General features: G+C 32.6%; 3 protein-coding genes and 2 non-coding genes across 7 annotated transcripts; 4 read left to right on the plus strand and 1 right to left on the minus strand.

Moving 5' to 3' along the window:
- Nucleotides 3,998–7,021, plus strand: LOC104710707 (protein odr-4 homolog). Of its 2 annotated transcripts, none has more exons than XM_010427344.2 (12): nt 3,998–4,073; nt 4,183–4,287; nt 4,390–4,593; nt 4,680–4,775; nt 4,923–5,011; nt 5,086–5,214; nt 5,481–5,601; nt 5,821–5,905; nt 6,003–6,112; nt 6,217–6,365; nt 6,439–6,535; nt 6,626–7,018. In XM_010427344.2, the coding sequence occupies exons 2-12, from the start codon at nt 4,207–4,209 to the stop codon at nt 6,929–6,931; spliced, it is 1,467 nt and encodes a 488-aa protein (XP_010425646.1). In that variant the 5' UTR covers nt 3,998–4,073; nt 4,183–4,206; the 3' UTR covers nt 6,932–7,018. The 2 variants fall into 2 exon arrangements, with proteins under 2 accessions (XP_010425646.1, XP_010425647.1); XM_010427345.2 differs by having other exon boundaries at nt 4,004–4,101; nt 6,626–7,021.
- On the plus strand, nt 7,174–7,246 carry TRNAA-AGC. The gene has a single exon. It is a non-coding gene; the product is annotated as a tRNA-Ala (tRNA).
- Nucleotides 15,222–18,359, plus strand: LOC104710708 (probable receptor-like protein kinase At5g15080). 2 transcript variants are annotated; one of them, XM_010427346.2, is made up of 6 exons: nt 15,222–15,924; nt 16,367–16,692; nt 16,787–16,922; nt 17,039–17,175; nt 17,272–17,395; nt 17,476–18,359. In XM_010427346.2, the coding sequence occupies exons 1-6, from the start codon at nt 15,714–15,716 to the stop codon at nt 17,973–17,975; spliced, it is 1,434 nt and encodes a 477-aa protein (XP_010425648.1). In that variant the 5' UTR covers nt 15,222–15,713; the 3' UTR covers nt 17,976–18,359. The 2 variants fall into 2 exon arrangements, with proteins under 2 accessions (XP_010425648.1, XP_010425649.1); XM_010427347.2 differs by having other exon boundaries at nt 15,223–15,924; nt 16,370–16,692.
- Nucleotides 20,633–20,705, minus strand: TRNAA-AGC. The gene has a single exon. It is a non-coding gene; the product is annotated as a tRNA-Ala (tRNA).
- LOC104710709 (protein arginine methyltransferase NDUFAF7 homolog, mitochondrial) lies at nt 20,779–23,348 on the plus strand. Its single transcript, XM_010427348.2, has 10 exons — nt 20,779–21,026; nt 21,104–21,165; nt 21,229–21,372; nt 21,469–21,579; nt 21,669–21,861; nt 22,036–22,094; nt 22,186–22,238; nt 22,326–22,548; nt 22,652–22,760; nt 22,847–23,348. Exons 1-10 carry the CDS (start codon nt 20,828–20,830, stop codon nt 23,107–23,109), a joined length of 1,416 nt encoding a protein of 471 aa, XP_010425650.1. The 5' UTR covers nt 20,779–20,827; the 3' UTR covers nt 23,110–23,348.

Genomic DNA, 25,288 nt, shown 5'->3' on the forward strand with positions numbered 1-25,288 from the left:
TTCTAATCCGATGTCACATCCGGCGCCGACGAGCCTCCAAAGGCACCTCTCCAAACTGCTTTATTTTCTTATTCCTCTTTCTAGTTCTTCTCTTCTCCAGCTCCAATCTACTCCGACTTTGCTCTTCCACCACCACCGTGGCCTGCCACAGTCACATTAATGACTACCAGATCCACCACCTCCGCAACGTCTCCTTCTCCGTTGATTGTTATCCGGTTCGCCGCTTCCCACCTCCATATCTCGGCACCAACTTTTCTTCTTCCTTTTTCTCTATTTTTACGATCTCTCTTGCTCTCCCATACTCTCTCTCATGGCTACCTCTCTTCTCTTCTCTCCTTCTTGCGGTGATGTTAGTGTTCAACATCAACTCTCTCTCTCTCTCCCTCCTTGTTGAACGAAGTCGGCAATACAAGTGTTTTTAACACACGATCACACAAACCCAATAACATTGAATTTANCGTGAAGCTCCCCACCAAATCTCAGCTCGATCGGGTAAGTTTTGGACTATCGACCATTGTTCCAAGGAGACAACCTCGAATCTGATTTCTAGGGTTTCTGGTTTGGACAGTTCCAGTAATTTCTTGCGTAGGAAGTAATCCTCATAACTTCTTGAATATAACTCTGATCGGACTTCCATCAGTTGCTACGAGCTCATGGCTTGATGGTGATCACGCTGGTATTTTTTTCTTTCTAATCCGATGTCACATCCGGCGCCGACGAGCCTCCAAAGGCACCTCTCCAAACTGCTTTATTTTCTTATTCCTCTTTCTAGTTCTTCTCTTCTCCAGCTCCAATCTACTCCGACTTTGCTCTTCCACCACCACCGTGGCCTGCCACAGTCACATTAATGACTACCAGATCCACCACTTCTGCAACGTCTCCTTCTCCGTTGATTGTTATCCGGTTCGCCGCTTCCCACCTCCATATCTCGGCACCAACTTTTCTTCTTCCTTTTTCTCTATTTTTTACGATCTCTCTTGCTCTCCCATACTCTCTGTCATGGCTACCTCTCTTCTCTTCTCTCCTTCTTGCGGCGATGTTAGTGTTCAACATCAACTCTCTCTCTCTCTCCCTCCTTGTTGAACGAAGTCGGCAATACAAGTGTTTTTAACACACGATCACACAAACCCAATAACATTGAATTTACAGTGCTGGTGATCTCATGGCTCTCTTTCTATCGATTGGATCAGAACCGACGACGAAAGCTAATTAGAAAGAAGAAGAAATCGAATCATCCAAGAGAATAAATATGTGTCCACCTAGACAAAAAAGCTGATTTGTATTAATGTTTTAATTTGATAGGTTAGTGAATGATTATTATTAGAATAGAATGATGAGCTGTATTAATTAGAATGTTTTCATTGGTTATCTGTTTTAACTGATGTGTCATCTCCATAATGCTTCACAATGCTGATGTGTCATGCTCTAGAGAAAAACATTAAACTTTTATTGTATTGATACATGTATTTTATAGTTTAGTGTGAATTTTCAGTTTGTAATTTCTAATTATTAAATTAAATATATATATATATATATATATATCTAATATACATAATTAAGTATAATTAATAATTATAAACCAATATAAGCAACACTTTCAAAAACTTTGGCATATATTTCGATTTCAAAATTTAGAAATATGAAAAATGTAAGATATAGTTTAATGTTGTTATTTGTTAAATATATATTTATTTTACATAAATATAATATTATTACTTATATGTGTTTGTGCCCCATGCAAAAAAATGTCTGCATCCGCCACTGTGTATGGATATGTTTATGCATTATTAATTATAAAATTTCAACTAACAAATATACATCTGGCAAAAACTAATCATATAATTACAAAATACTCTTACTAGTATATAAATGTAATATTTAAATTAACGTTTATGATCCAGATTTTTGTCAAGTATGAAATGATCAAATTTTGAACTTTTTTAGTAGTAATAATAGAATTAGTTTCGAGTTATGATAGTGGATCCAACGATATAGAGTAAAATATAGTACGATTTAAGTACAATTTGTTAACTAAGAAATACATTGTGTGAGACAAATACGATTAAGTTTGAATGGTGAAAACCTCAACATGCAATATAACAAAAGATTTGAATGGTAGAAACTCCAAGAAATGGTGTGGCATTAATTAGATAACATTATATATAATTAAAATGGAACAAGAATAATATTACAAAATTAAGTTTCCTTATAGCATCTTAGCATCATCTTTATAATAATAATTAAAGCAGTAATATTATTATTATTATTATTATTATTATTATTATTATTATTATTATTATTCAAATATACTTATAAAATTTAGCAATTCTAATATATGTGATCGTAAAAATGCTGTCATTAAGTCCTTCCAATCTTCTGTCGAAGATCTTAAATCTGCTGCAGCTGCAATGGCATTGGAAAACATTGTTTTACCCATTGTCTTAGATCATATTGGCAATGAAGGGGAAAACCAATATTTTCTCCTTCAATCACTCAAAGATGTATGTTTTTTTTTTTTGTTCTCAACCTACAAGTATCATCAATATTGTATCGTTATATTACAAACTTTGTATTATTTTGATTGTCAGTTTATTGTTAGAGCAAATTTCGAGAGTTCATATGTTGATGGAATTATGAGGTTATTATTTAACCTCTCCGAAAGTGTTGATGATATTGTATGGGATGTGGTGGCCCATTAACAAAAAAAAAATCATTTCCTCTTAATTAAGGAAATAAATTATGTAGATCAATCAATTTTACAATTATTAATACTAACATTATATAATAGTTACTAGATATCCATCCGCGGTATACCGCGGGACTATTTTTTAATAAAAATAAAATATTATTTGTTTTGTAGACTATATATAACTAATATTTAATTTGTATTTTTTAAAATGTACAACCTTACAAATATATATATATATATATATATATATACATATGTATATTAGTTAGTGCAGAAAGTATTTTGTTTGAGGTTTATTGTTATATTATAGGAACTATAACATACAATTAAAATAGTAGTGATTTATAGAAGGAAAATACTGTGTGTGTTTATAAAATTAATTCCTATTGTTTTGTAAAATGGGAAACTTAATATTAATTAAATTAATCAGAAATTTAATACTTAATGTTAAATGGAGTGTGGTTCCTATTGTTTTGGAAATTTTATTAGGATGAGAAATCTTGTTTTTCAAAATTGAAATTTAATATTAGTTAATTAAATGAAAAACAAATTAATAATTAATGTCAATGGCATGGTTGTAAACAGGTTGGAACTTCAGGATTTATTTCATAAGTGTCTCTAAAAATGTATATATATATTAATTATAACATTTAAACCAAACCATTTTTTATAAACTCAAACCGACATATAATTTTGTTTTGTGTAATATAAACCCTAATCACTCTTTTATAAACCCAAACCGACATATAATTTTGTTTAACTGTAAAATCTAAACACTAAACCTTAACCATTCTTTTATAAACTTAAATTGACATATAATTTTGTTTAATTGTAAAATCTAAACCTCAACCACTCTTTTGTAAACCCAAACCAACATATAATTTTGTTTAATTGTAAAATTTAAACTTTAACCACTCTTTTGTTAACTCAAACCGACATATAATTTCATTTAATTATAAAATCTAAACCTTAACCATTATTTTATCAACCCAAACTGATATATAATTTTATTAGTTATAAAGTTTAAACCCTAATTCTCGTTTATAAACCTAAACCAACATAATTTTTTTAATAAAAAATCTACATAATTTGTTTTATTAATTTGTTAAATTTTGATTTATTAATTTTATTAATTTTGATATAATATGACATATTGTTATATTTTGATTGGTTAATTGAGAGGGTTGATTAAGAGTTGTGAACCCAAAACCGATCAAACCACATACGAGGGTCATTTATTTGGTTGAACCGTTGACTTAACTCATTAGTGTGAGAGAGACCGGTTTAATAGAAACGGACCTTCATCTTCTTCACCCAAAAAAAAAAAAAAAAATCACTCAAATCCAGAAAGGGACGATCTTTGGGGATTCAATTCCGTTTCTGGGTTTTTTTCAATTTCGACTTGGATTTATGTGAATTCGATGAAAAGTTTCAATCTTTGGATTTTGTTGATTCTGGGATTTCGAAAAGTTATAAATTTTTGGTTGATGCAGGTATATTATCTCACTCGTTAAACAATGGTGAAAGCAGTGGTTGGAGAAGATACTAGACTTACTTCTGTTGAAGATCGTCTCTCTCACTCAGCTATTCCTGCTGAGGTAAATTTTGATTAGTTTTCATGTGATTGTAAATGCATGTTGTCTCTGCCTTGAGTTTAAGATGTGATTTTTTTTTATTTCTCAATTTTGTTTTGAGCATAGGTGGGTCTTGTGATAGGGAAGCTTAGCTCTGTTCTGGATCGTGGATTCGTGTTTGATTTAATTCCCACACCGAGCAACGATGATGGAGAACCAGCTTGCTCGGTTTTGGAGACTAAAGATGATAAAAGGAAGCCTTCCAAGTCAAAATCAGAGTCAAGTTCTCTATCGATTGATTCCGATTGGGTAGCTGAACATGCTCGACAGGTTTGTCTTTGCTGTTTGTCTGACTCCTAGTTTTGTTGTTAGATGGATGTGTTTGTTTCATGATGATTGGCATTGTAATGGGTCAGGTATCGAGAATGCTGTTGGGTGGAATGAAGGTTGTTGGTATCTATGTGTGGGCTAGTGATGCTGCTTTTAAGAATTCTACTATGATCCTTTGCCAGGTAACATTGGAGATATATTTCGATTGTGGCCTCTGTGTCTTTTAAAGGTGTATGTGTGTCTTTTATTTGTTAAATTAAGATTGTAGGGTGTTAGTGAGTAAACTGTAAACCATGATAATGGATCTAAGTGATGGGAAACTTTATCAGGCTATCAAGGGAGTTACAGATGCAATACGACATTTGGATCCTAGCTTGGATGAAGCTCTTCTTATTCACATATGTTATAGTCCAAGGAGGTATGGATTCAGTTTTTAGGAATTTGGTGAACTCTCTCGGGTACTTAAACTAAGGATGACACATGTTTTTGCAGATGGAGTTGTCGAACTTGTTTGTTGAGCTCAAGTATTACGTCAAGTAGTCTTCGACCTTGTGACTTTAAGCTGGGAAGGGTGTTAAGTTCTCTACAGAGGTTTAAGTGCAGCTACAGCTTTAATTTCAGGTAATGCCACTGCATTTTGATTTGGTTTTTGGAATTCTACGTTCTATATCTTTTTATAAATGCAATTTTCATGTATAAAAATATTTCACAATGATATTCATGTCAATTATGTTGAAAGTTGATTTGGAAATTTGATCAGCACTCAGGCGCGTTCTTATTATGATTTCTCTGAATGACTACACTTATATAAATACTGGAACTCTTTCTTTTTGTATTCATTCCTGACCTCAATCTAATGATATTTTTATTCACTTTTTCGCAAGTAGATTACCAATTTACCGTGAGGGTGAGTCAACTGCCCAATCATTCACTGATATCCTCCGTCGAGAACTTGCAATTCATGCAAAAGAGCTGAAGAGTGCAAATGCAATGGTTGATGGGGATTTGGTGAGGAGAAAGTAAAACGATTTATGTTTCTATGTTGCTTGTTGGATATTGGATGTTGAGTTCTTAAATCGATTTCTAGCTCTCAAGCTTGATGCTTTTTTCTAGTTATTTAATCAAATAGTATAATGCAATGCGGTTAGGTTATCCTTGTGGATGGCGTCTGTCTGGTAATAATCTTCCCTTGTTTCTAATTCTTTTTTAACCTATGTTGGGCTGAAGGTGCATAACGATGAGCCTTGCAACACGGATGGCGAACATGAAGTTGAACTGTTATTCCCATTCATGAAAGATAGTCGTGCTGAAGGTATGTTTTACTCACTCTACTTAGCCATACTGATTTGGTTTGCTATTGGACATGTCTTTCTGATGATTGTATCTGACATTATATTTATGTTGAGAAGCATTAACTGCAAAGAATATTACTGGAATTCTACTCTTCGGTGGTTCTATATTCTCTTACGCCTACTTGAACATGAAAGAACCAGTTTCACAAGCTATTACTGATATTAAGGTATTGCAACGATGTCTCTTCCCTTTTTTCACAAGCTTGTGCCATTTCTATTGGAGTTATTGAATTTTTAAATAATTTGTTGATGGTGGTATATTTCTTTTCAGGCTGACATTATTAGGAGTCTGCAAAGTAGATTGGACATTATCTGTGACGAGGCTGAGCAGGATGTCATTCCAAAGGATGTTGGAGACGATGAGGATGCAAATGAGATGTCAAAAATTCCCATATCCAAACTCATCTTCAAATCATCAACGTGAGTTAGCTGTTAAACATAACAGTTTCTAATTTTCTGATACAAAACTTAACGTCTTGATGTTTGTAAACAGAAAAATATGCCATCTCCGTCTTCCTAGGAGAGTTCTTGTTCCGTGGCTGGCGGATATGTATATCTGCGATTATCTACAGCCATTTGAGTCACACGAGGTATATGAGCAAACCTGTCTCACATTCATTACACCTTTTTTAACTCTTCTTCCAAATGTTAATGCGTACGTTTGGTGATTTTCTGAAAAGGTGGTAAAAGAACGTTGCATTGAGTTAATGTCCATGGAACATTCTTCTATTGACGCATCAAAGATTTCAGAAGTGGAAACCGAAACTTCTTTATTGATTGCGGAATCAATGTGGGACGTGATATCTCATGCGACTTCTGCTTCCAATTTCCGGTTAGAAGGGAACGTGGAAAGGACAATGGGTGGAGATGAAAGAAAGAGAACAAGTAACGCCGGCGGTAATGCATCCAACGTCCCTATTTTGGTAGGGATTTTCGTGCTTTTACTCTCGATTGTAATAGGATTCATGCTTTACCAGAGCGAATAGCAAATATCACATAAATCTCTGTTTTGATCAAACCACAAATGAATTGAGTTTTGTTTCAAGAATTATAGTTATAGAGCAAGTTTTTTTTCCGATGCTATCGGTTTAGTAACTGAGATTGGCATCACGAGACTGAGTAGGCTGAGAAAGCAAACGAGTCCTTATTGAGCTCAGCCTGAAAGGCACCGACATGTTCCCATGTATTAGATGGATTTACTCATTATACGCAACTCAAATATCATAATGGGGATGTAGCTCAGATGGTAGAGCGCTCGCTTAGCATGCGAGAGGTACAGGGATCGATACCCCGCATCTCCACTTTTTATTCTTTCCATCCTTTGATATTTTTACATAGATGTCCTCAATGTTTTGATAGTTGCCACCCAGAAATAATTACAATATAACCCTGACCCAGTCTAAAACACCTATGATGTATATTAACAAATAATTTTTTTGGGATTAACTCTCTTATTCATTCTCTCTTAATTAACTAATGAAAATATAATAATATGTCATGTCATATCATATTTAAAAAATAAATCAAATAAAATAAAAAGACAAAATAAATTAAAGAAACAAATTATATAGATTCTCTTTTTTATTAAGGAATTTATATCGTTTTTAAGTTTGTAAAAGGAGAATTAGGGTTTAAACTTTATAATTAAAAAAATTATATGTTCGTTTGAGTTTATAAAAAATGGTTAGAATTAAGATTTTACAATTAAATGAAATTATGTGTCAGTTTGGGTTAACAAAAGAGTGGTTAAAGTATAGATTTTACAATTAAACGAAATTATATATCGGCTTGGGTTTACAAAAGAGTGGTTAGGGTTTAGATTTTACAATTAAACAAAATTATATATCCATTTGGGTTTATAAAAGAGTGGTTACAGATTAGTGTTTAGATTTTACAATTAAACAAAAGTATATGTCGGTTTGGGTTTATAAAAGAGTGATTAGGGTTTAAATTACACAATTAAACAAAATTATGTGTCGTTTTGAGTTTATAAAAAATGGTTAGAGTTTAAATGTTATAATTAAATACTATAATATAATATTAGAATTAAAAATTGTAAGATTGATTGTTCTACAAAATTTGTTTCCCGTACAATATCATCAACACTTTCAGAGAGGTTAAAAAGTAAACTAGTAATCTCATCGACACATGAACTCTCGAAGTCCGCTCTAACAATAACTTGACAATCAAAATAATAAAAAGTCTGTAATACAATGATACAATATTATTTTATAAGTATATTTGAACTCTTGACATACCATAACATAAATAATAATGAAAATTATCACCAAAATTGAAAAAAAAAAACATAAAATGCAAAAGATACGTATGCATGATTATATTTAAATAAGTTATATATTTGGATATTGTATTATTTGAATAAATAAAAGTGTAAAAAATGTTACTGACATTTAAATTAATTTGTTATATTTTTATTATTTACCAATAATAATAATAATACTAATAATACTAATAATAATAATAATAATAATAATAACGATGATGATGATGATGATGATGATGATATAAAGGAACTTAAGTTTGTAATATTATTCTTATCATTATTATTACTATTAATCCATTTGGTTTTAAATAGTATTTTATCTAACACTCCATTTCTTGCATTTTTTACCATTCAAATATTTTGTTTTATTGCATGTTAGCGTCTTCACCATTTAAACATTATTTTTTACTACTGATTTTACATTATCGGCATTTGTCTCACATAATGTATTTCATATTAACAAATTGAACTCAAACCGCACCATATGTTTATCCTATATCGTTGAATACAATGTCATAATTTGAAACATAATTTTATTTTAAAATCCGATTGAGTTTTATTTGTCTTTGTAGGATAACAAAGAAACTATTTGTGAGGTGTGACCTAGTAAATATTAATATTAAACTTTATATACAACGAGAATTAGAAATGGAAAGTTAACACTTGTATAAATTTCCTTATTGTCAAATAAGTAGATTTAGCATTACTGAATATGTAAAGAACTTGTTAGGCAAATTATGACATTGTATAAATATAAGCCTAAAGGTTAATGAATAAAATGAGAGAAACTATTTTAGTTCTAAAGTTTTCTCCAAATCTATCATGGTATCAGAGTCTTGATCCTATTTCCATGAATTATGGTTCTTTTATTTTTCCACATTCTAAAAAAAAAGAAACACCTATGTTTTTTTTATCGATCTCATCTTCTTTTCTTTGACCTTGTTTCCTTCAATCTATTTTTGTTGAAATATTCTTAATTTTTTATAGTTATAGGCCATGAATGGAATGAGTTTTTAAATTGGTTTTTAGCTTTTGGTTTTTAGATTTTAGTTTTTGGTTTTTAAATATTTGGTTTTTACTAAAAAGTTTAAAACATTTTTAAAAATAATAATAAAAATTGAAAACTGAAAGAATAACACTAACGATTATAAAAACCACTATAAGATGGTTTTTGGTTTTCTTTGTAAATGGGTAAAATCTGCCAAAAACTAGATTTCCTAATTTTTAAGGAAACCGATTTTATAAAATCTTGAATGGTAGAAAATTAGATTTTTAGAAAAACTAAAACCAAAATCTACTAAAAAACTTGTAACCATTTAAGGCCATAAGTTTGCTGTTTGCTTAGCTTTGTTTGCAATTTTGATTTTTTTTGTCTCATACTACAAAGGAGACGTTCATTGATTGATGATATTGATGTGGATTATGAGCATGGACCGTTGATGGGTTCGTTCAATTCACTTATCTAATCTATCTCTTTCAGGTTTTTATGTGGTTATATCTAACACTACAAATACGATGTAACCACAAAGATGATGAACTCCAATAGATATATACATATCCAATGGGGTGATGACATGGTGTCGCTGTGAACTTGAGCATGAACCAATTGATGAGTTCGTTCAGTTCACATGGTGACATAAGGTGATGGAGATACACAACTACTACAGTATTCTCCACCGAATTGATGACCTTATGACGAGGTTTAAACACCATTGATGATTCTATAGTGATATGATGACTGTTAAGATGATATGATGATTGTTCAATCTCATACGTGTTATCACATATGAGCTTCTGGGAGGGTATTAGGATATTTCAGAGATTACAAGATCGAGTTAAATGGAAAGTTAACATTTGTACAATATTTTTTTTTTACTATTATTGAATATGTAAAAAATTTGTTAGACAAGATATGACATTATATAATTATAAGCCTAAAGGCTAATGAATAGAATGAGAGAAACTATTTTACTTCTAAAGTTTCCTCCAAATCTATCAGAGACTTTTCTGAAAGTTAGAGGCTATAACGTAATGATTTTACAAATTTTGAAGAGTTCAAACCTTGATGTGAAAGTCACATCAAGGTTTGTGTGGGATTGGACCAGCTTCACCAATGAACAAGGAAGGCAAATCTCGCAAGAAGAAAAAATCTTGCTGAAAGCAAAATTCAGTCAGTTGAGAGAGAATCACAGGAGGAAATCTAATCTCCTCACTAAGCCTAGAGAGTACGAAGATGTTCCTCCATTCATAAAGTGTAAACTCTGTTACCAGCTTCTCGACCTTCCAGAGAGAAACATTAAAAATCTGATTAGCCCAGCATGTTCCTACCCCCTTGACTTCACCACAGCTACACCATGAGCTCACTCACTCTGGAGTCAAAGGATTTATTTTGAGTTAGTGTCCAATTATGCATGACAAGTTGGTATTTGATTTGGTCAATTATGTTATTCATGTTTATCACTTGTGTTTAGCTATAATCTAGAAGTAGTTTGTTTCACGTTGTGTCACACTATGTTTCCCTAAGGCTATATAAGCCATTGTTGTTTATTAATGAAGTATTGCAGTTTCTAGATTTGTATTGAGATTAACATTCTGGTATCAGAGCGAAATTGTGTGTGCAGATGGGTTCAGAAGGAGGAAATGGTGGTTTCTCTACACCTCGTATCCCGAAATTTGATGGCGACTATTATCATTGGAGCATGCTCACAAAGCATCTAATATATAGGCTAAAATGTATAGTACTATAGTAGAGATTAACCGACGTTGCTACCTCTTTTATTAGAAACCCAAATTGAGCTTGTCAAAATGGTCTCCTCGCGATGATGATTGACATACGTGTTACATAGTTGTTAAAGCTCAATTTTGGTAAGAAATTTTCTTTCTTAAATTTGAACTCTGTGTTTTTAGATTAAGAATTTAAAGATATACTGTAAAATACTACTGAAACTTATTTTTGAGAATTATCCTAAAATTTATTTTCTTATCCATAAAATATGAAATGGAGAAACATGTGAACAGTTTTTTGATTAATCAATAAAAATGTATAATTTCTAAACTCTAAAGTCTAAAGCCTATAATTCGTTACAAAAAAAATTAATAACTTTCCTAACATCTTATATATAATAGAGGAATACCCTAGAATAGCACTAATTTATGTTTTTTCTTCCAAAGTTAGCACACATGTTCAAATATTCCAAAACTAGCATTATTATTATTATTATTATCTTAACTATAACTTTTTACTGACGATTTTGAAATCTTAAGTGAAGTATATGATGCTTACGGTGAAGCTTTGGTCTTGTTCTTCTTCTTCATGTATCAATTATGATCTTAGATTTTGAGATTTTCGAAGTGATTTTTATGGCTTTTAATTGAGAAATTGGGTAAATTTGTAGTGAATATGATCGTGATGATTATTAGAAGAAGAAGAAGCAGAACGAAGATGGAAGAAGAAGCAAAATAGGAACAAAGATGGAAGAAGAAGAAGAAGAAGAACGAAGATGGCAGAGAACGAAGACTAGAGAAGCCATGTCTTTACAATGTAGCAGAGATGTGAGGTCCTTGTTACCCCATTCTCAGCCAAAACATTCTTTGAGATTCCTGAAGAAACTCTTCTAACGATATGTACGTCTAATTATGAGTGGTCGTCTCAGAGCTAAACCAATGTTAATTTGGGTATTGGAATTGTTGGGCATTGTTGGGTAATAAATGAAATCTGATTATGAGTGGTGGCTTGAATTGTTGGGTATTGGAATCTGAACTGTGAATGGAATAGAAAATCATATATAATTTTGAAGCTGAAATGTGTATTTGAGTGGTACTCTCTCCTCTTTGGACATCAAAGTTATTGCATACCAAGTGTTTGATATAATGTCATTGCAAACAAAACAGTTGGTAAATGTACAAAAGTTTGTTGTCTTCGTGATGATGGAGTTGGCTAGTAGTGTTTATGATACGGAGTACAGTAGAGGATGATCTTCTGATTATGATCATCATCATTTCTGGGATTTCTGGATATTCAGGAAAATATTTCTAAATTTCAAGAACGTCTTCCTAAACATCATGAAATGCTTCCTAAATCTAAAGAAATGAGTTTTTTTGAATCTTTTAATTTATGTTTTGCCATAAAATATCACATATTACTCCACTTGGTGAGTGATATTTGATTTTATTTTGTGCATATCCTGATATTTTATTTATGTATAGAAGATTAATAATCTGATTTTGTGTCTTCTTAAATATTTTATGAAGTTTATCCTGAAGTTTAAGGTTTTCTTCCTAAATTATTGAATCCTTCCTAAATTTAAATTAATGTGTTTATAAATCTTTCTACACTGTTTTGTCTCAATATGTGAAAGATTACTATGTTATAATGAGGGGTAATGATATCATTAATCAATACCCAGACATTCTATGAAGGTCATCATTAAGTTCCAAATTTTTTATGAAGGTCATCCTTAAGTTTAAGGACATTTTCCTAAATTTCGTCGAACAAAACGGAATGTACAAGATTTTTAGCACGAATCCTTCCTAAATTTCGTGGAAAGTGTTGGATGTTTGATGCTGTTTTTTCAAGTTGCAAGAACATCATAAAAGATTCTAAAAAATACAGAGAACTTAAATAAGAAGGAAAAACAGAGTAAAGATCCTTGTTAAGAGCACAAGCCTCCATAAGCACAAATGCATGAAATCATCATCAGATCTAGTGAAGACAAACAATGATACTCACCCAGCCTAAATCTCAAAATACAATCATAGATTTAAAACTCAAACATCATTATACTTCCACCATTGTCTTCGGTTATGTCTTCTTCTATACTTCCACCATGTGACATGGTTCATGTCTATCAGCCACCTCCTCCGCCGTCTCTGCACCATCGCCACCACCACTACCTTAGCCCTATTGTGATCTCAGTTCTCCATCAACGAATCCACAATAAAGATACGGAGATGAACACTGGTAACAATCACGATTCAGATAAGAATCGAAACCCTAATCAAAATCCAGCCAATGATCCTTCTCAATTCCAGATTCCTCACAATCATATCCCTATGATTCCCTAGCCACCGATCCGTCAGCGTACAATGACCTCATCAGACAAAGGAGCTGCAGCTGAACGCACTGCCTCAGATGTCGTCTCTGAATTGAACCTTCGATCATCTTCACGCAATACGACTGAATCCTTCGACTCCTCCTTTAACACGTGATTCCAATGCGCCACAGCTTTCAAATTTCACCTACACACTCGTCGGCCAAAAGCTTAACCTTGATAATAGAGTCATGTATAATTAGATTTATAATAATAAAAATTTATTTAATTAGATCATGGGTGCTAAATTCAGAAAATACTAAAATGAGTGCTAGATTTGGAAGAAAAACTTAAATTTGTGGTATTTTTGAGAATCACCTTATATAATAAAATATGGTCTTTTTAGTAGTAAGTCATTTTTCACTAGAGATATTATACCAATCGTTACTAGATTCGAACCCACTTCTCTCCGCCGTCCACCGGTGACTCTTCGTTCCGTCCAAAACTCTATATATATATATTTTTTAACTTTTATTACATTTTTTTTTCTTTTTAAAAGACAAAACAAAAGAGAAGAGGATTAGATTCATTGGTCTGAGTCAAGAGTCAAGAACACCACCTGTAATTCCAACAAGTTTAGTTGCCTACCGTTTATCATTATCTGAAAACACATAAATGTTTCCACGTGTCACCATCTTACGATAATATCACAAAAAAGCTTTATATTCTTCTAGATGTAACGTTTAGCATAACACATAACTCTCTCTACAAACACATAACGTAATCTCCCCTACCCAAAAAAGTCTACCCTTTCCGTCTTGTTTATTTATTTTTAACCTCAATTATTACTTTTTTTTATAAGGGACTAAATATGAACTGATTAATACTACTATTTTAGAATCTGGAAATAAGTTAAATAAAGTTATCAACATTACTCATACTTGATTAAACTATGATATCCTTACATTCCTAAGATCTAAAGAATAATTGGTGCATGAAAGAGAACATCTCATTATATTTTTCTTATATTACATTCTAACCAAAATTTGAATCTACAAAATTTAGAACATGTCAATTGTAAAATTAAAATTATAACTTATATATTCTTGTTTCTTATATAAAATATTACAATAATCCGTAATCTCTATTGTAAACTGGAACAGTAAAATGATATATCAATTATTTTTAAGTGACCAAACTTTCAATGGTTAAAATACATCATCCTCATCATGATTATGTATTTTATTTGTGAAAACTGTCTTTTTGATACATATTTGTCTTTTTTAACATAATATCAAAAAAATAATTTGCTAAAGATAAAATTAGACGTATACATTTTCTTAAACAGCTAATTAATAATAATTTTCATATTTTTGAAGTGCTACAAAGTTATTACAATGAAATTATATAAAGTGTCCAAAAAAAGTTACATATAAAAGTATTTTTTGGAAATATTATTTTTTTAAAAATTAAAATAATTTTAGAAAGATTAAATTGACCAAATCAATCATCATATAATTTCTATTCTTGTACGCGTATTTCTAAATTATTTAACCAAAGATTAAAAGATTAGTGTAAACATTATACAAGATTATAAGTTTCATAAAAAAATTAAATTATATTAAGTAAGAGTACTTTATTAGCTGCCCAAGCTGACCAGTTTGCTTATCTCTCTTACTCAAGCTGCCCGATCTACCCGTTCCTGACCACTCTCTCTCTCTCTCTCTCTCTCTCTCTCTCTCTCTCTCTCTCTCTCTCTCTCTCTCTCTCTCTCTCTCTCTCTCTCTCTCTCTCTCTCTCTCTCTCTCTCTCTCTCTCTCTCTCTCTCTCTCTCTCTCTCTCTCTCTCTCTCTCTCTCTCTCTCTCTCTCTCTCTCTCTCTCTCTCTCTCTCTCTCTCTCTCTCTCTCTCTCTCTCTCTCTCTCTCTCTCTCTCTCTCTCTCTCTCTCTCTCTCTCTCTCTCTCTCTCTCTCTCTCTCTCTCTCTCTCTCTATAGCTCTCGGGCACGCAAAAAATCTCCCTTTTGACTTAAAAAACTTTCTCCGGCTAATCTCCTTTTGTTTTCCTTTTGTTCTTCGTTCACTTGTATCTCTTCTTTGTCCCTAACTAAGAAGCTCAAATTTCACTTCTACTGAACTGGGTTTTATCTTTTGCCTTAGTGTTGCTTTGGATCTTTTGTTGATGTTCGGTTTTGGGGCCAAAAGGTTCAAACTTTATTATACTCTCAGAGAATTGGGTTTATTCGATCTTCATCTTTCTGTTGATTTCATTTTCTGGGTCTGATCAAAGTTTTTTTGTTTTTTTTTTTCTACTCACTATGTGATCAGAGAAAAAGAAAGAGAGTGATCTATTCTAGGGTTGATTGAAGTGGAGGCTTCAATTGACTTTTTTGTTTTGTCTTGGTTTTTCGAATCCTATGGTGGTTCGATTTGGAATTTAGAGTTAAATGTTTTGAATGATGGCTACAAAGCCAGGCTCTGTTAAGGTGGTGGAGAAATTGGGTGTTGAGAAAGCTGAGAAAGGGAAAGTGATGAGTAAAAAGAAGAATGTTAAGAAAGATGGAGATGAGAGTGAAAGTGGTTTTTGGTATAGATTCAAGTTCATCTTTAGTTGTATCTCTTCTAGATCAAAAGTTGATAGTTCCATGAATGCTACTACAGTTATTGGTAAGATCACTTTTATTCCCTTCTTCTTTACAGATTATAAAGTTAAGGTTTGTTTTGTATGTATGTATGTATGTATGTATTTGTGTAGATGACAAAGTTTTTCCTAAATTAGTCGCTTTCAGATTGTGGTTGAGCTTTCAGTTATCTCTCTGCTCATCATTTGTAGGATTGAAATTAATAGGGATGGTTACTTTTTATATGGTAGAAGTTTTGTGTGTGTCAATTTTAAGATAGAGCCTTTGTGACCTTGAACCAACAATTGATTTGAGACATCTTTTGCTGAAATAATAAACCAGAGAGATGTAAACAAGCCTTTATACCTCCAATGTGTATTCTACAATCTGCCTTGTGTTTCTGTCTATCTGTTTGACCTTTATCTTACTGTGCGAGTGTGAGACTTGGTTTCGTCCATATACTGACTTTCTTCCATACTACAATTCAGCAGAACCTAAAAAAGTTATTGCAAAGAATGAAAGTCAACCAGCTCCGACTAAAGACATTGGCTCTGTGGAGAGTTGTTCCTCAACACCTCTAATAAGTGGGGAATTGAAGTATTCTTCTAAGCTACGGATTTTCATGTTCAACGACCTTAAGTTAGCAACTAGGAATTTCAGACCAGAGTCTCTTCTCGGTGAGGGTGGGTTTGGATGTGTTTTTAAAGGATGGATAGAGGAGAATGGAACTGCACCAGTTAAGCCTGGTACCGGTTTAACTGTTGCTGTCAAGACACTGAACCCAGATGGCCTTCAAGGTCACAAGGAGTGGCTGGTAATGACCAATCTTTTTACACCTTGATATCGGTTATGGTCTCATGCTTCGGTTTCTATGGAAAATGTTGATGGATTTTGCTGTTTATGTCCAGGCTGAGATTAACTTCCTTGGAAACCTTGTTCACCCCAGTCTGGTTAAATTGGTTGGTTATTGCATGGAAGAAGATCAAAGGCTGCTCGTCTACGAGTTTATGCCACGAGGGAGTTTGGAGAACCATCTCTTCAGAAGTATGTCAACCAAAAACCACTGCACATCATGTTCTTTCTTTTTTTAGTTCTTTCAGAAGGATTCAAAATTAACCACTGTATTTTTTTTTTTTTTTTTTTTTTTTAATATGGTTCAGGGACCTTGCCTCTCCCATGGTCTGTTAGAATGAAAATTGCACTTGGAGCAGCTAAAGGTCTCGCCTTTCTTCACGAAGAAGCTGAGAAGCCAGTCATATATCGAGATTTTAAAACATCTAATATTTTACTGGATGCAGTATGTCTGAAAGCCAATTAACCTAATCAAAAAGCCTCAGATTCTTCCTTTACTCTCTATATATTTATATATTTTAGAAACTTCTTCCTGTTTCAGGAATATAATGCAAAGCTCTCTGATTTTGGGCTTGCGAAAGATGCACCAGACGAGAAAAAATCCCATGTGTCAACTCGAGTTATGGGAACTTATGGTTATGCTGCCCCCGAATATGTAATGACTGGTAAGTCAGCTATCCTGGCTTTGTCTTTTGGCATTATCAGTTGACCTTCTGGACTTAAAAATTTCATCTATGAACATCAGGACATCTTACAACGAAGAGCGATGTGTACAGTTTTGGAGTAGTTTTACTTGAAATATTAACAGGACGAAGAGCCGTGGATAAAAGTCGGCCGAACGGGGAACAAAACTTGGTTGAATGGGTGAGACCACATCTCTTAGACAAGAAAAGGTTGTGTCGGCTACTAGATCCTCGGTTAGAAGGTCACTACTCGATCAAGGGTGCTCAGAAAGCCACACAAGTAGCAGCGCAATGTCTTAACCGAGACTCCAAAGCTAGACCGAAGATGAGTGAAATTGTGGAAGCTTTGAAGCCTTTACCAAATCTTAAAGACTTTGCTAGCTCTTCATCTTCTTTCCAAACGATGCAGCCTGTTGCTAAGAATGGAGTCAGAACACAAGGAGGAGGGTTTGTGTCGAGAAATGGACCGCCTATGAGAAGTTTGTCTAGCTTAAACTTGCCTCAAGCATCCCCTTATCGTTATGCCCGCCAATCACCAAAGCCTAAGGGAAAAGAGCCATGAGTCCAATAGATATCAATTAGTTCTTCATGTCTGACCCGAGGTTTTGTAGATTGGGGCTGTATGGTTCAGCTTCTTCTTTCCGATTCAAGAGCGGGTTGCAAAAGCTTTTATCCAGATCAAAGAGATGGTCTGTGGAAGCTGAAGCTTGGCAAGTTTGGAATGTTTCGGATCCTGTTTGTGTTCTTTGAGTTTTTGGAACTCAGAACAAATATCTTTGGTCCTGAAGGTCCAAAGATTTTGATCTTATGATTTTAATGTTGTAGAAATGTAAAGTTTGAGAGTGTAAAGTTTCTATAAAGGATAAAAAAAACCTGTTGTCTGTAAAAACTTATCTAAACCCTGTAATGTATATTGTTCTGACTTCTGATGTGCATTGATTATTTATCTTTTACCTTTGTTAAATTATAACCTCTTCGGAGATTTCGAATTAGAAATCCTTTGATGGACTACACCGTGTTATGATCAAAATACACCATCTCTTACTTACATTGTTACTTCAAATTCAAATAATCTAGAGAATTTAGGGGCGTGAAACCAAAACCGAACCAAGGTGAAGTTATTAACCATTTGATTTCATTATTTAAATCCAAAACAACTAAAATAAAATTGAACTTGTTTTTTTAACCAAAACCGAATAAACCAAAAGTTTATATTATTAAAGTATTGATAGGTTCTCCCGCTATCACTCTCAAACGCAGCGTGTGAGATTGGTAACAATTAGAACCAATTAAAGAAATCCCTAAATTTCAAAAACTCATCCCTACAAACGCTAAAACAGTATACATATGTTTCTTAACATATATAACTAGCCATAATGTTAAAATTACATCACTATTTATTATATTAGTAAAACCTCTATAACTTATAGATACTATTCTAATTGGGTAATTTTCAAAAAATATATATTTTAAAATAAAATTTAATCGTTATAACTAATATTTTAATAGAATCAATTACAAAAAAATGACATTTATCATGTTTTGAAGAGACATTCAAAGTTTTTTATATATTCAAAATATTAAACATGAAGTCTAACAAAAAAAATTATGTGTATATATTACATATATTTTGAAAATTTTATATAATTATTAACATATACTATTGATGGGACCATATATTTAATTAATATTTTCAAAAAAGTTATTATCTTATTATATTATCGAGTTGTGTATAAAGTTACACTGGTCCAACTGGACCGGAGAAATATATTAATTTATATATATTATTAATTTACTTAGTATTAATTTATAGAGATTTTACTTTTTAGTTGCTAAAAAGTAATATTATTATTCGAACAGAATGATATTATTATTACTGTTATTGTTATTGTTATTATTATTTGTTATTATTAGAATGATATTATTATTACTGTTATTGTTATTGTTATTATTATTTATTATTATTATTAGGATTATTATTATTATTAGTATTATTATAGAAATCAAATTATGGTAAAGAAGTATTAGAATACATATATAGTTATATCAATAACGCTTTTTTTCTAGTTGTACTCAAATCATACTCCAGTCATTTTGTCATTCAAGAATATAATGTGACCACTTCTCATCTGAATTCACTTTATGAAACTATACATGAGATATCAAATGAAATATGTTTTTGTTTGGAGCATTTGACTAGCAAGTTTTTGTTTAACATAATTTTAATTAAATCAATTTACTTCAACATGTCTTATATTGGTGTTGTTAAAAAATAGTAAGATGAGGATTTAATCCGTATTAAAATACCAAATTAATTATATTTTAACTTTTTAGTAATATTGATTCAGTTCTGTTCCATCAAACAACTCGTTCTCCAATATAACTCGTCCATGTTATTTGAAAATTTTAATATACTAAATATTCATAATTTTAGAAATTTTATTAAGTTTGGATATATAGCAGTTATAATATTTTAAATTTCTTTAAAGTTTAAAATTTACTATATACGGTAAAAAATTAAACAGTACAACTAAAAAATCAAATTCAACCATATACAAATATTAATTTAGTTGTTTATTAAGTGAATTTTCCTGCTCATTTGGATTCATGTTTTTTGTTTTTATAATAAGACCCTGAATGATTCTCTAAACATTTTTGTCGATGTGGGACGTTAAACACATATTTTTACATTAGTTGGGTGACATATGTCCTTTTTTAAAAAATTCGAATCATAATATATAACAGAGACACACAAATTAGATTTTTATTAATTTTATGCATTATATGTATATATTTTTACATCTTTGCCTAAAAGCCAAATTATACGTCTTTCTTTTATAAGGATCGGATTCAAACCCGGATTTGATGAAAATTGCAAGGATTTCCCCTATATCTATCAGATATTTCTATGACTATAACATAAGATATTTCTTGAAACATTTACATACATCTGACTATCTTAAGTGGCGGTATAAAACCAACATTAGAAAATGATGCTGTGTGGGGTATATAATGCTGATATGATACGAAAAATCTTTTAAGACATTTTAAGTCTATCACCATGTGTGTTAGCTCTGGATAGTTTTTCCAATATCTGTATCTAATTTATCAAAAGCTTTTGGGGTCTTTTCTAAAGTTTGTAAAAATTAGAGATGTCTTTTTTAGCAAAGACGAGAAAAGAAAGGTTAAAAATGAAGAGAAAAAAAAATAAAGCCAAAGTGGAGATGCGGGGTATCGATCCCCGTACCTCTCGCATGCTAAGCGAGCGCTCTACCATCTGAGCTACATCCCCATTGTTGATTATTCATTAGTTTTAAAGTTAATAATAACACATCTGAGAGCTTCTTATAGACTCCCAAGTTCCTTCCGACTTCTCTCTGTCGTCGGAGTTTTGCAGATTTTGAAATCGCAAAGATGCTGAGAAAAATACTGACGCAAGCACCCTCTCGCCGTCTTATCTCTTCCGGTTTCCCTCCTCTCTTCACCAAATCCACTATTTCACCATTCTCTTCAGTATCCTCTTCCCCGGAGCCACCGTCCTCAGAGAGTAACACCGTCGAACAGCCCGGAACAACAATCTCCGTCGACCGTTCCGCTCTCTATAATCCCCCCGGTACTTATATCACACTCTCACACTCTATATGTATTCAATTCGATAGATTTGAGGTCTGATTTGTTGGGAATTTTCAGATCATTCTCATGAATCCACACCTGATTCGGAGCTCGTTAAGCATCTCAAGAGTGTTATCAAGGTAGCTTGCGATTTTGATACATTTTTTGAGTAGAATTGTTGATGAATTTGGTTTATACATTAGTTTCGAGGTGGTCCAATCTCAGTAGCAGAGTACATGGAGGAGGTTTTGACTAATCCTAAAGCAGGTTTCTATATGAATCGTGATGTGTTTGGAGCTCAAGGTGATTTCATTACTTCCCCAGAAGTTAGTCAAATGTTCGGCGAGGTTGTTTACTTAGCAATTTCTTGTAATGTTTCGTTTTATGTTTATGCTTGGGATTAGAGATTTTTCTTACTTGGTGTGTTGTGTTGTGGTCTTTAGATGATTGGTGTATGGACTGTGTGTCTTTGGGAGCAAATGGGAAGACCACAGAGGGTCAATCTTGTTGAGCTAGGTCCAGGTCGTGGAACACTCATGGCGGATCTCCTTCGTGTGTGTATTTATGCTTTTTTGTATTGTATTCTTGGGATTTTGTAGATTATCTCATTGCTGACTGCTGAAAATATTGACTTGACTTGTAGGGTACATCAAAGTTTAGGAATTTCACGGAATCATTGCATATACATTTGGTGGAATGTAGTCCTGCATTGCAGAAGCTACAGCACCAGAATCTGAAATGTACAGATGAGAGTAGTTCGGAGAAGCAAGCTATTAGTTCACTAGCTGGGACACCTGTTCACTGGCATGCTACTCTTGAAGAGGTGCCATCAGGAGGTATGCAACTTCTGTTACATTTTTTCTTAGAATTTATGACTTGCTAATTGTGGTTATTACTGAGGTTGTGGTCTTAATATGTATACAAAGTCGACATACAATTATTGTCTTGATCATCCAAAACAATGATGCTTTTCATCTTTTCTCATGGTGTCTCTTGTGCTTCTGTGGCAGTACCAACATTAATCATTGCTCATGAGTTTTATGATGCGCTTCCAGTTCATCAATTTCAGGTTAGTTTGGAGATTATGGTTCATAATGCAATGCAGTCTCCTTCTCCTTTTAGATTAGTATGTGTATCTTATGTAGACTCCATATCTGCAGAAAACTTCCCGTGGCTGGTGTGAGAAAATGGTTGATATAGGAGAAGATTCAAAGTAAGTATTAGGCAAATCAAAGAAAAAGTATGTATATCATTTGTGGGATTTGCAAAATCATGAATATTTGTTGCCTTGTTGGTTTAGGTTCCGGTTTGTTCTATCCCCACAGCCTACACCTGCAGCCTTATATCTCATGAAACGTTGCATATGGGCTACACCTGAGGAAAGGGAGAAACTGGAACATGTCGAGATCAGCCCAAAGTCAATGGATTTGACACAAGAAATGGCAAAGAGAATAGGTTCTGATGGAGGTGGAGCACTTATAATCGATTACGGGATGAATGCAATCATTTCAGACAGTCTTCAGGTTTGTGGCCTCAAAATGTTATGATCATGTTTAATAGCTAAAATATCTATAGAGATACTTTAACCATCAAATTCTGACTCTGTTATGGCAAAACTATCTTCAGGCTATTAGAAAACACAAGTTTGTCAACATACTGGATGATCCCGGGTCTGCCGATCTAAGTGCTTATGTCGATTTCCCATCAATAAAACACTCGGCCGAGGAAGCTTCAGGTTTGTTCCTATACTAGCAGCTAGTCAGTTCGATGTAGAGAGTTAGCTAGCTTACTTCACCAAAAACAAATGTGTGTGTTGTGCAGAAAATGTTTCCGTCCATGGACCTATGACTCAGTCTCAGTTCTTGGGTTCACTTGGAATAAACTTCAGAGTTGATGCCTTGCTACAGAACTGTAACGACGAACAAGCTGAGTCCTTGAGGGCAGGATACTGGCAGCTTGTTGGTGATGGTGAAGCACCTTTCTGGGAAGGACCCGATGAACAGACACCGATTGGAATGGGGACGAGGTATCTTGCAACGGCTATTGTCAACAAAAACCAAGGCATTCCGGCTCCGTTCCAGTAAGAAATATTGAAATTTTCATGAGAGTAAAATCAACCCTCCTTTTAATTTTATTTTTCTCTCTCAGCAAAGTAAAAATAAAAGCTTTTGCTGCTTTTAGGATGGAACAATCAGATGTTCTATAACACACACCACCTGTTTTGCATTTTTTTTTCTGACAAGTATTATCCTTTCAAGGACTTTTTGAAAGATGGAACGATTATACCGATTGGAAAATTTATGTGTTAATGTTATAATCTAAAGGTTCCAAAGCTATATTAGAAACAGGTTTGAGTTTTGACAGGTGCTAGTTGAGTCTACCGACAAATTATAAACAAGGAAGCTAACGTTTGTTAGGCTACACATAGGCGTTAAAACTCTTGGAAGATGGTTAATGTGTCTAGATGTTTGCCACTTTTGATTCTAATTGTCAATATGTTTTCAGTGCTTCATCAAATATTTTAGTCGTTATTGAGTCGTTTTTTGGTAAAAAGATGGTTCAGGACAAATGGTTTGGGATAAGTAGAAAGTGGTCGAAGGAATAGTGAGACTAAGCCCCCGAGAGTGAAATGCCCTTTTAAAATGTTGAAAGAAGTAAAAAATTTCTCCCCTCGTGCCCTCTCTAGTTAGAAAGAGAGTTGTCAAAATGTACCAACCAGAGTCAAACCAAAACAACCACACCGAACATGTATGTATCACAAAGATAGGCCAAAAGTCTATACACAAATGGAACTTACGGCACTATACTTTGTCATATCTTAACAAGGAAAATATATATAACTCGCGGGTAAGTTTTTTTTAAAATTTTTTTTTGTTAATATACTATTTTGTTAATTTTAGTGATTTAATATATAAATCGTGGTATATTGCACAATAATTTTTGTTTACTACAATCTTAATTAAATCAGTTTGATTCGACATATTTTATATTGATATTGTTAAAACATTAAAATGATGATTTAACCCGTATTGAAATATCATATTACTGATACTTGATTTTTTTGTATTATCAATTCAATCATGTAATGTCATATAACTCGTCGTGTAATATAACTCGTTTGTGTAATTTTGAAAATTTAATATGTTTAAATATTTATACTTTTAAATTTTTATTAAGTTTAGATATATCAATTATAAATTATTAACTTCTTAAAATTTTATAATTTACTATATACAGTAAATTTACTATATATGTATGTTGAACACACACTTTTTATATTAATTGAGTAATATATGTTTGTTTTAAAAATTTCAAATCACAATATAAGCAGGAAAAATACACCTATTTTATTAACTTTATATATTATATGATGATTCACTACATTTAAATTTTAAAATCAAAAAGAGATGATAGGAAAATAATTTTTTAAAATCTGGAGTAAATCTTTTAAATATCTATATCAATTATAGAACATTATATATATGGATATTTAAAATATTTTAATTGTGTTTGGTTATAAGAATAGTAGAGAAAGATAACTAAGCTTGTTTGGATATGAATATAAGCATCAAAAAGCATTCAATGCAAAAACTTTGCAAAAAATATTTTTTGAGCAAAAACTGCTGCAAAAATACTAGTATAGATTCGTCGTGCTAACTTTGAAATATAGGACTACGAGAAATTATGTTGGTAAGTCATTTTTTGTGTGGAAATTGTGCTTTAACAACTTCTTGTAATATATCTTTTCTTTTGTAAGTTTTTGTCACAGTTGTTAGGACATGGTCTTCACATTCGACGATATTCCCTTTGAGAAATAAATTGATCGCCTTGATGCATTTCATGCATGGATGACTTCACAAGCCCTTGTAATACAAAAGTTGACAACATGGCTGTCTGGAGCGTAACGAGAATGGTGGGTCTCACTTGGTGAATATCGACAACAAAAAGTCTATCAGACAACAATACCGTTGCTTCTTGGCGAAATACACAGAGAATTCATCGGCATGCCTACCTATCTAAAAGAAGAACTACAAGAAGAATTCTTCAATTCTTCTCGGCAAAATGTTGTTCGCTGAGAAAAAGAGATTTGGTACAAAAATTTGAACGTCAAACACGGCGGTATTATGAGCTCAACGGTCTTAACAATCCAATCTTGAAGCAAGTGTATCTCTCCTCCATTGACTTTAAATTCGGACTTCTTTGTCTCATTACCATTCAAAGAAAATGTTCTCACCACTCCAACAAAAGCAAGTCATGCGGATA

This window comes from Camelina sativa, chromosome 9 (genome assembly GCF_000633955.1).
Source record: "Camelina sativa cultivar DH55 chromosome 9, Cs, whole genome shotgun sequence".
Taxonomy (NCBI): Eukaryota; Viridiplantae; Streptophyta; class Magnoliopsida; order Brassicales; family Brassicaceae; genus Camelina; species Camelina sativa.

Excerpts from the sequence above, each read along its gene's own strand:
- LOC104710707 (XM_010427344.2), top strand. The coding sequence starts at position 4,207 with ATGGTGAAAGCAGTGGTTGGAGAAGATACTAGACTTACTTCTGTTGAA. Across the intron at positions 5,215-5,480 it reads AGCTACAGCTTTAATTTCAG|ATTACCAATTTACCGTGAGG; the intron begins GTAATGCCACTG and ends TTTCGCAAGTAG. Across the intron at positions 5,906-6,002 it reads GAAAGATAGTCGTGCTGAAG|CATTAACTGCAAAGAATATT; the intron begins GTATGTTTTACT and ends TATGTTGAGAAG.
- LOC104710708 (XM_010427346.2), top strand. The coding sequence starts at position 15,714 with ATGATGGCTACAAAGCCAGGCTCTGTTAAGGTGGTGGAGAAATTGGGT. Across the intron at positions 16,923-17,038 it reads GGAGAACCATCTCTTCAGAA|GGACCTTGCCTCTCCCATGG; the intron begins GTATGTCAACCA and ends AATATGGTTCAG. Across the intron at positions 17,396-17,475 it reads CCCCGAATATGTAATGACTG|GACATCTTACAACGAAGAGC; the intron begins GTAAGTCAGCTA and ends TATGAACATCAG.
- LOC104710709 (XM_010427348.2), top strand. The coding sequence starts at position 20,828 with ATGCTGAGAAAAATACTGACGCAAGCACCCTCTCGCCGTCTTATCTCT. Across the intron at positions 22,095-22,185 it reads TTCCAGTTCATCAATTTCAG|AAAACTTCCCGTGGCTGGTG; the intron begins GTTAGTTTGGAG and ends CCATATCTGCAG. Across the intron at positions 22,239-22,325 it reads GATATAGGAGAAGATTCAAA|GTTCCGGTTTGTTCTATCCC; the intron begins GTAAGTATTAGG and ends TTGTTGGTTTAG.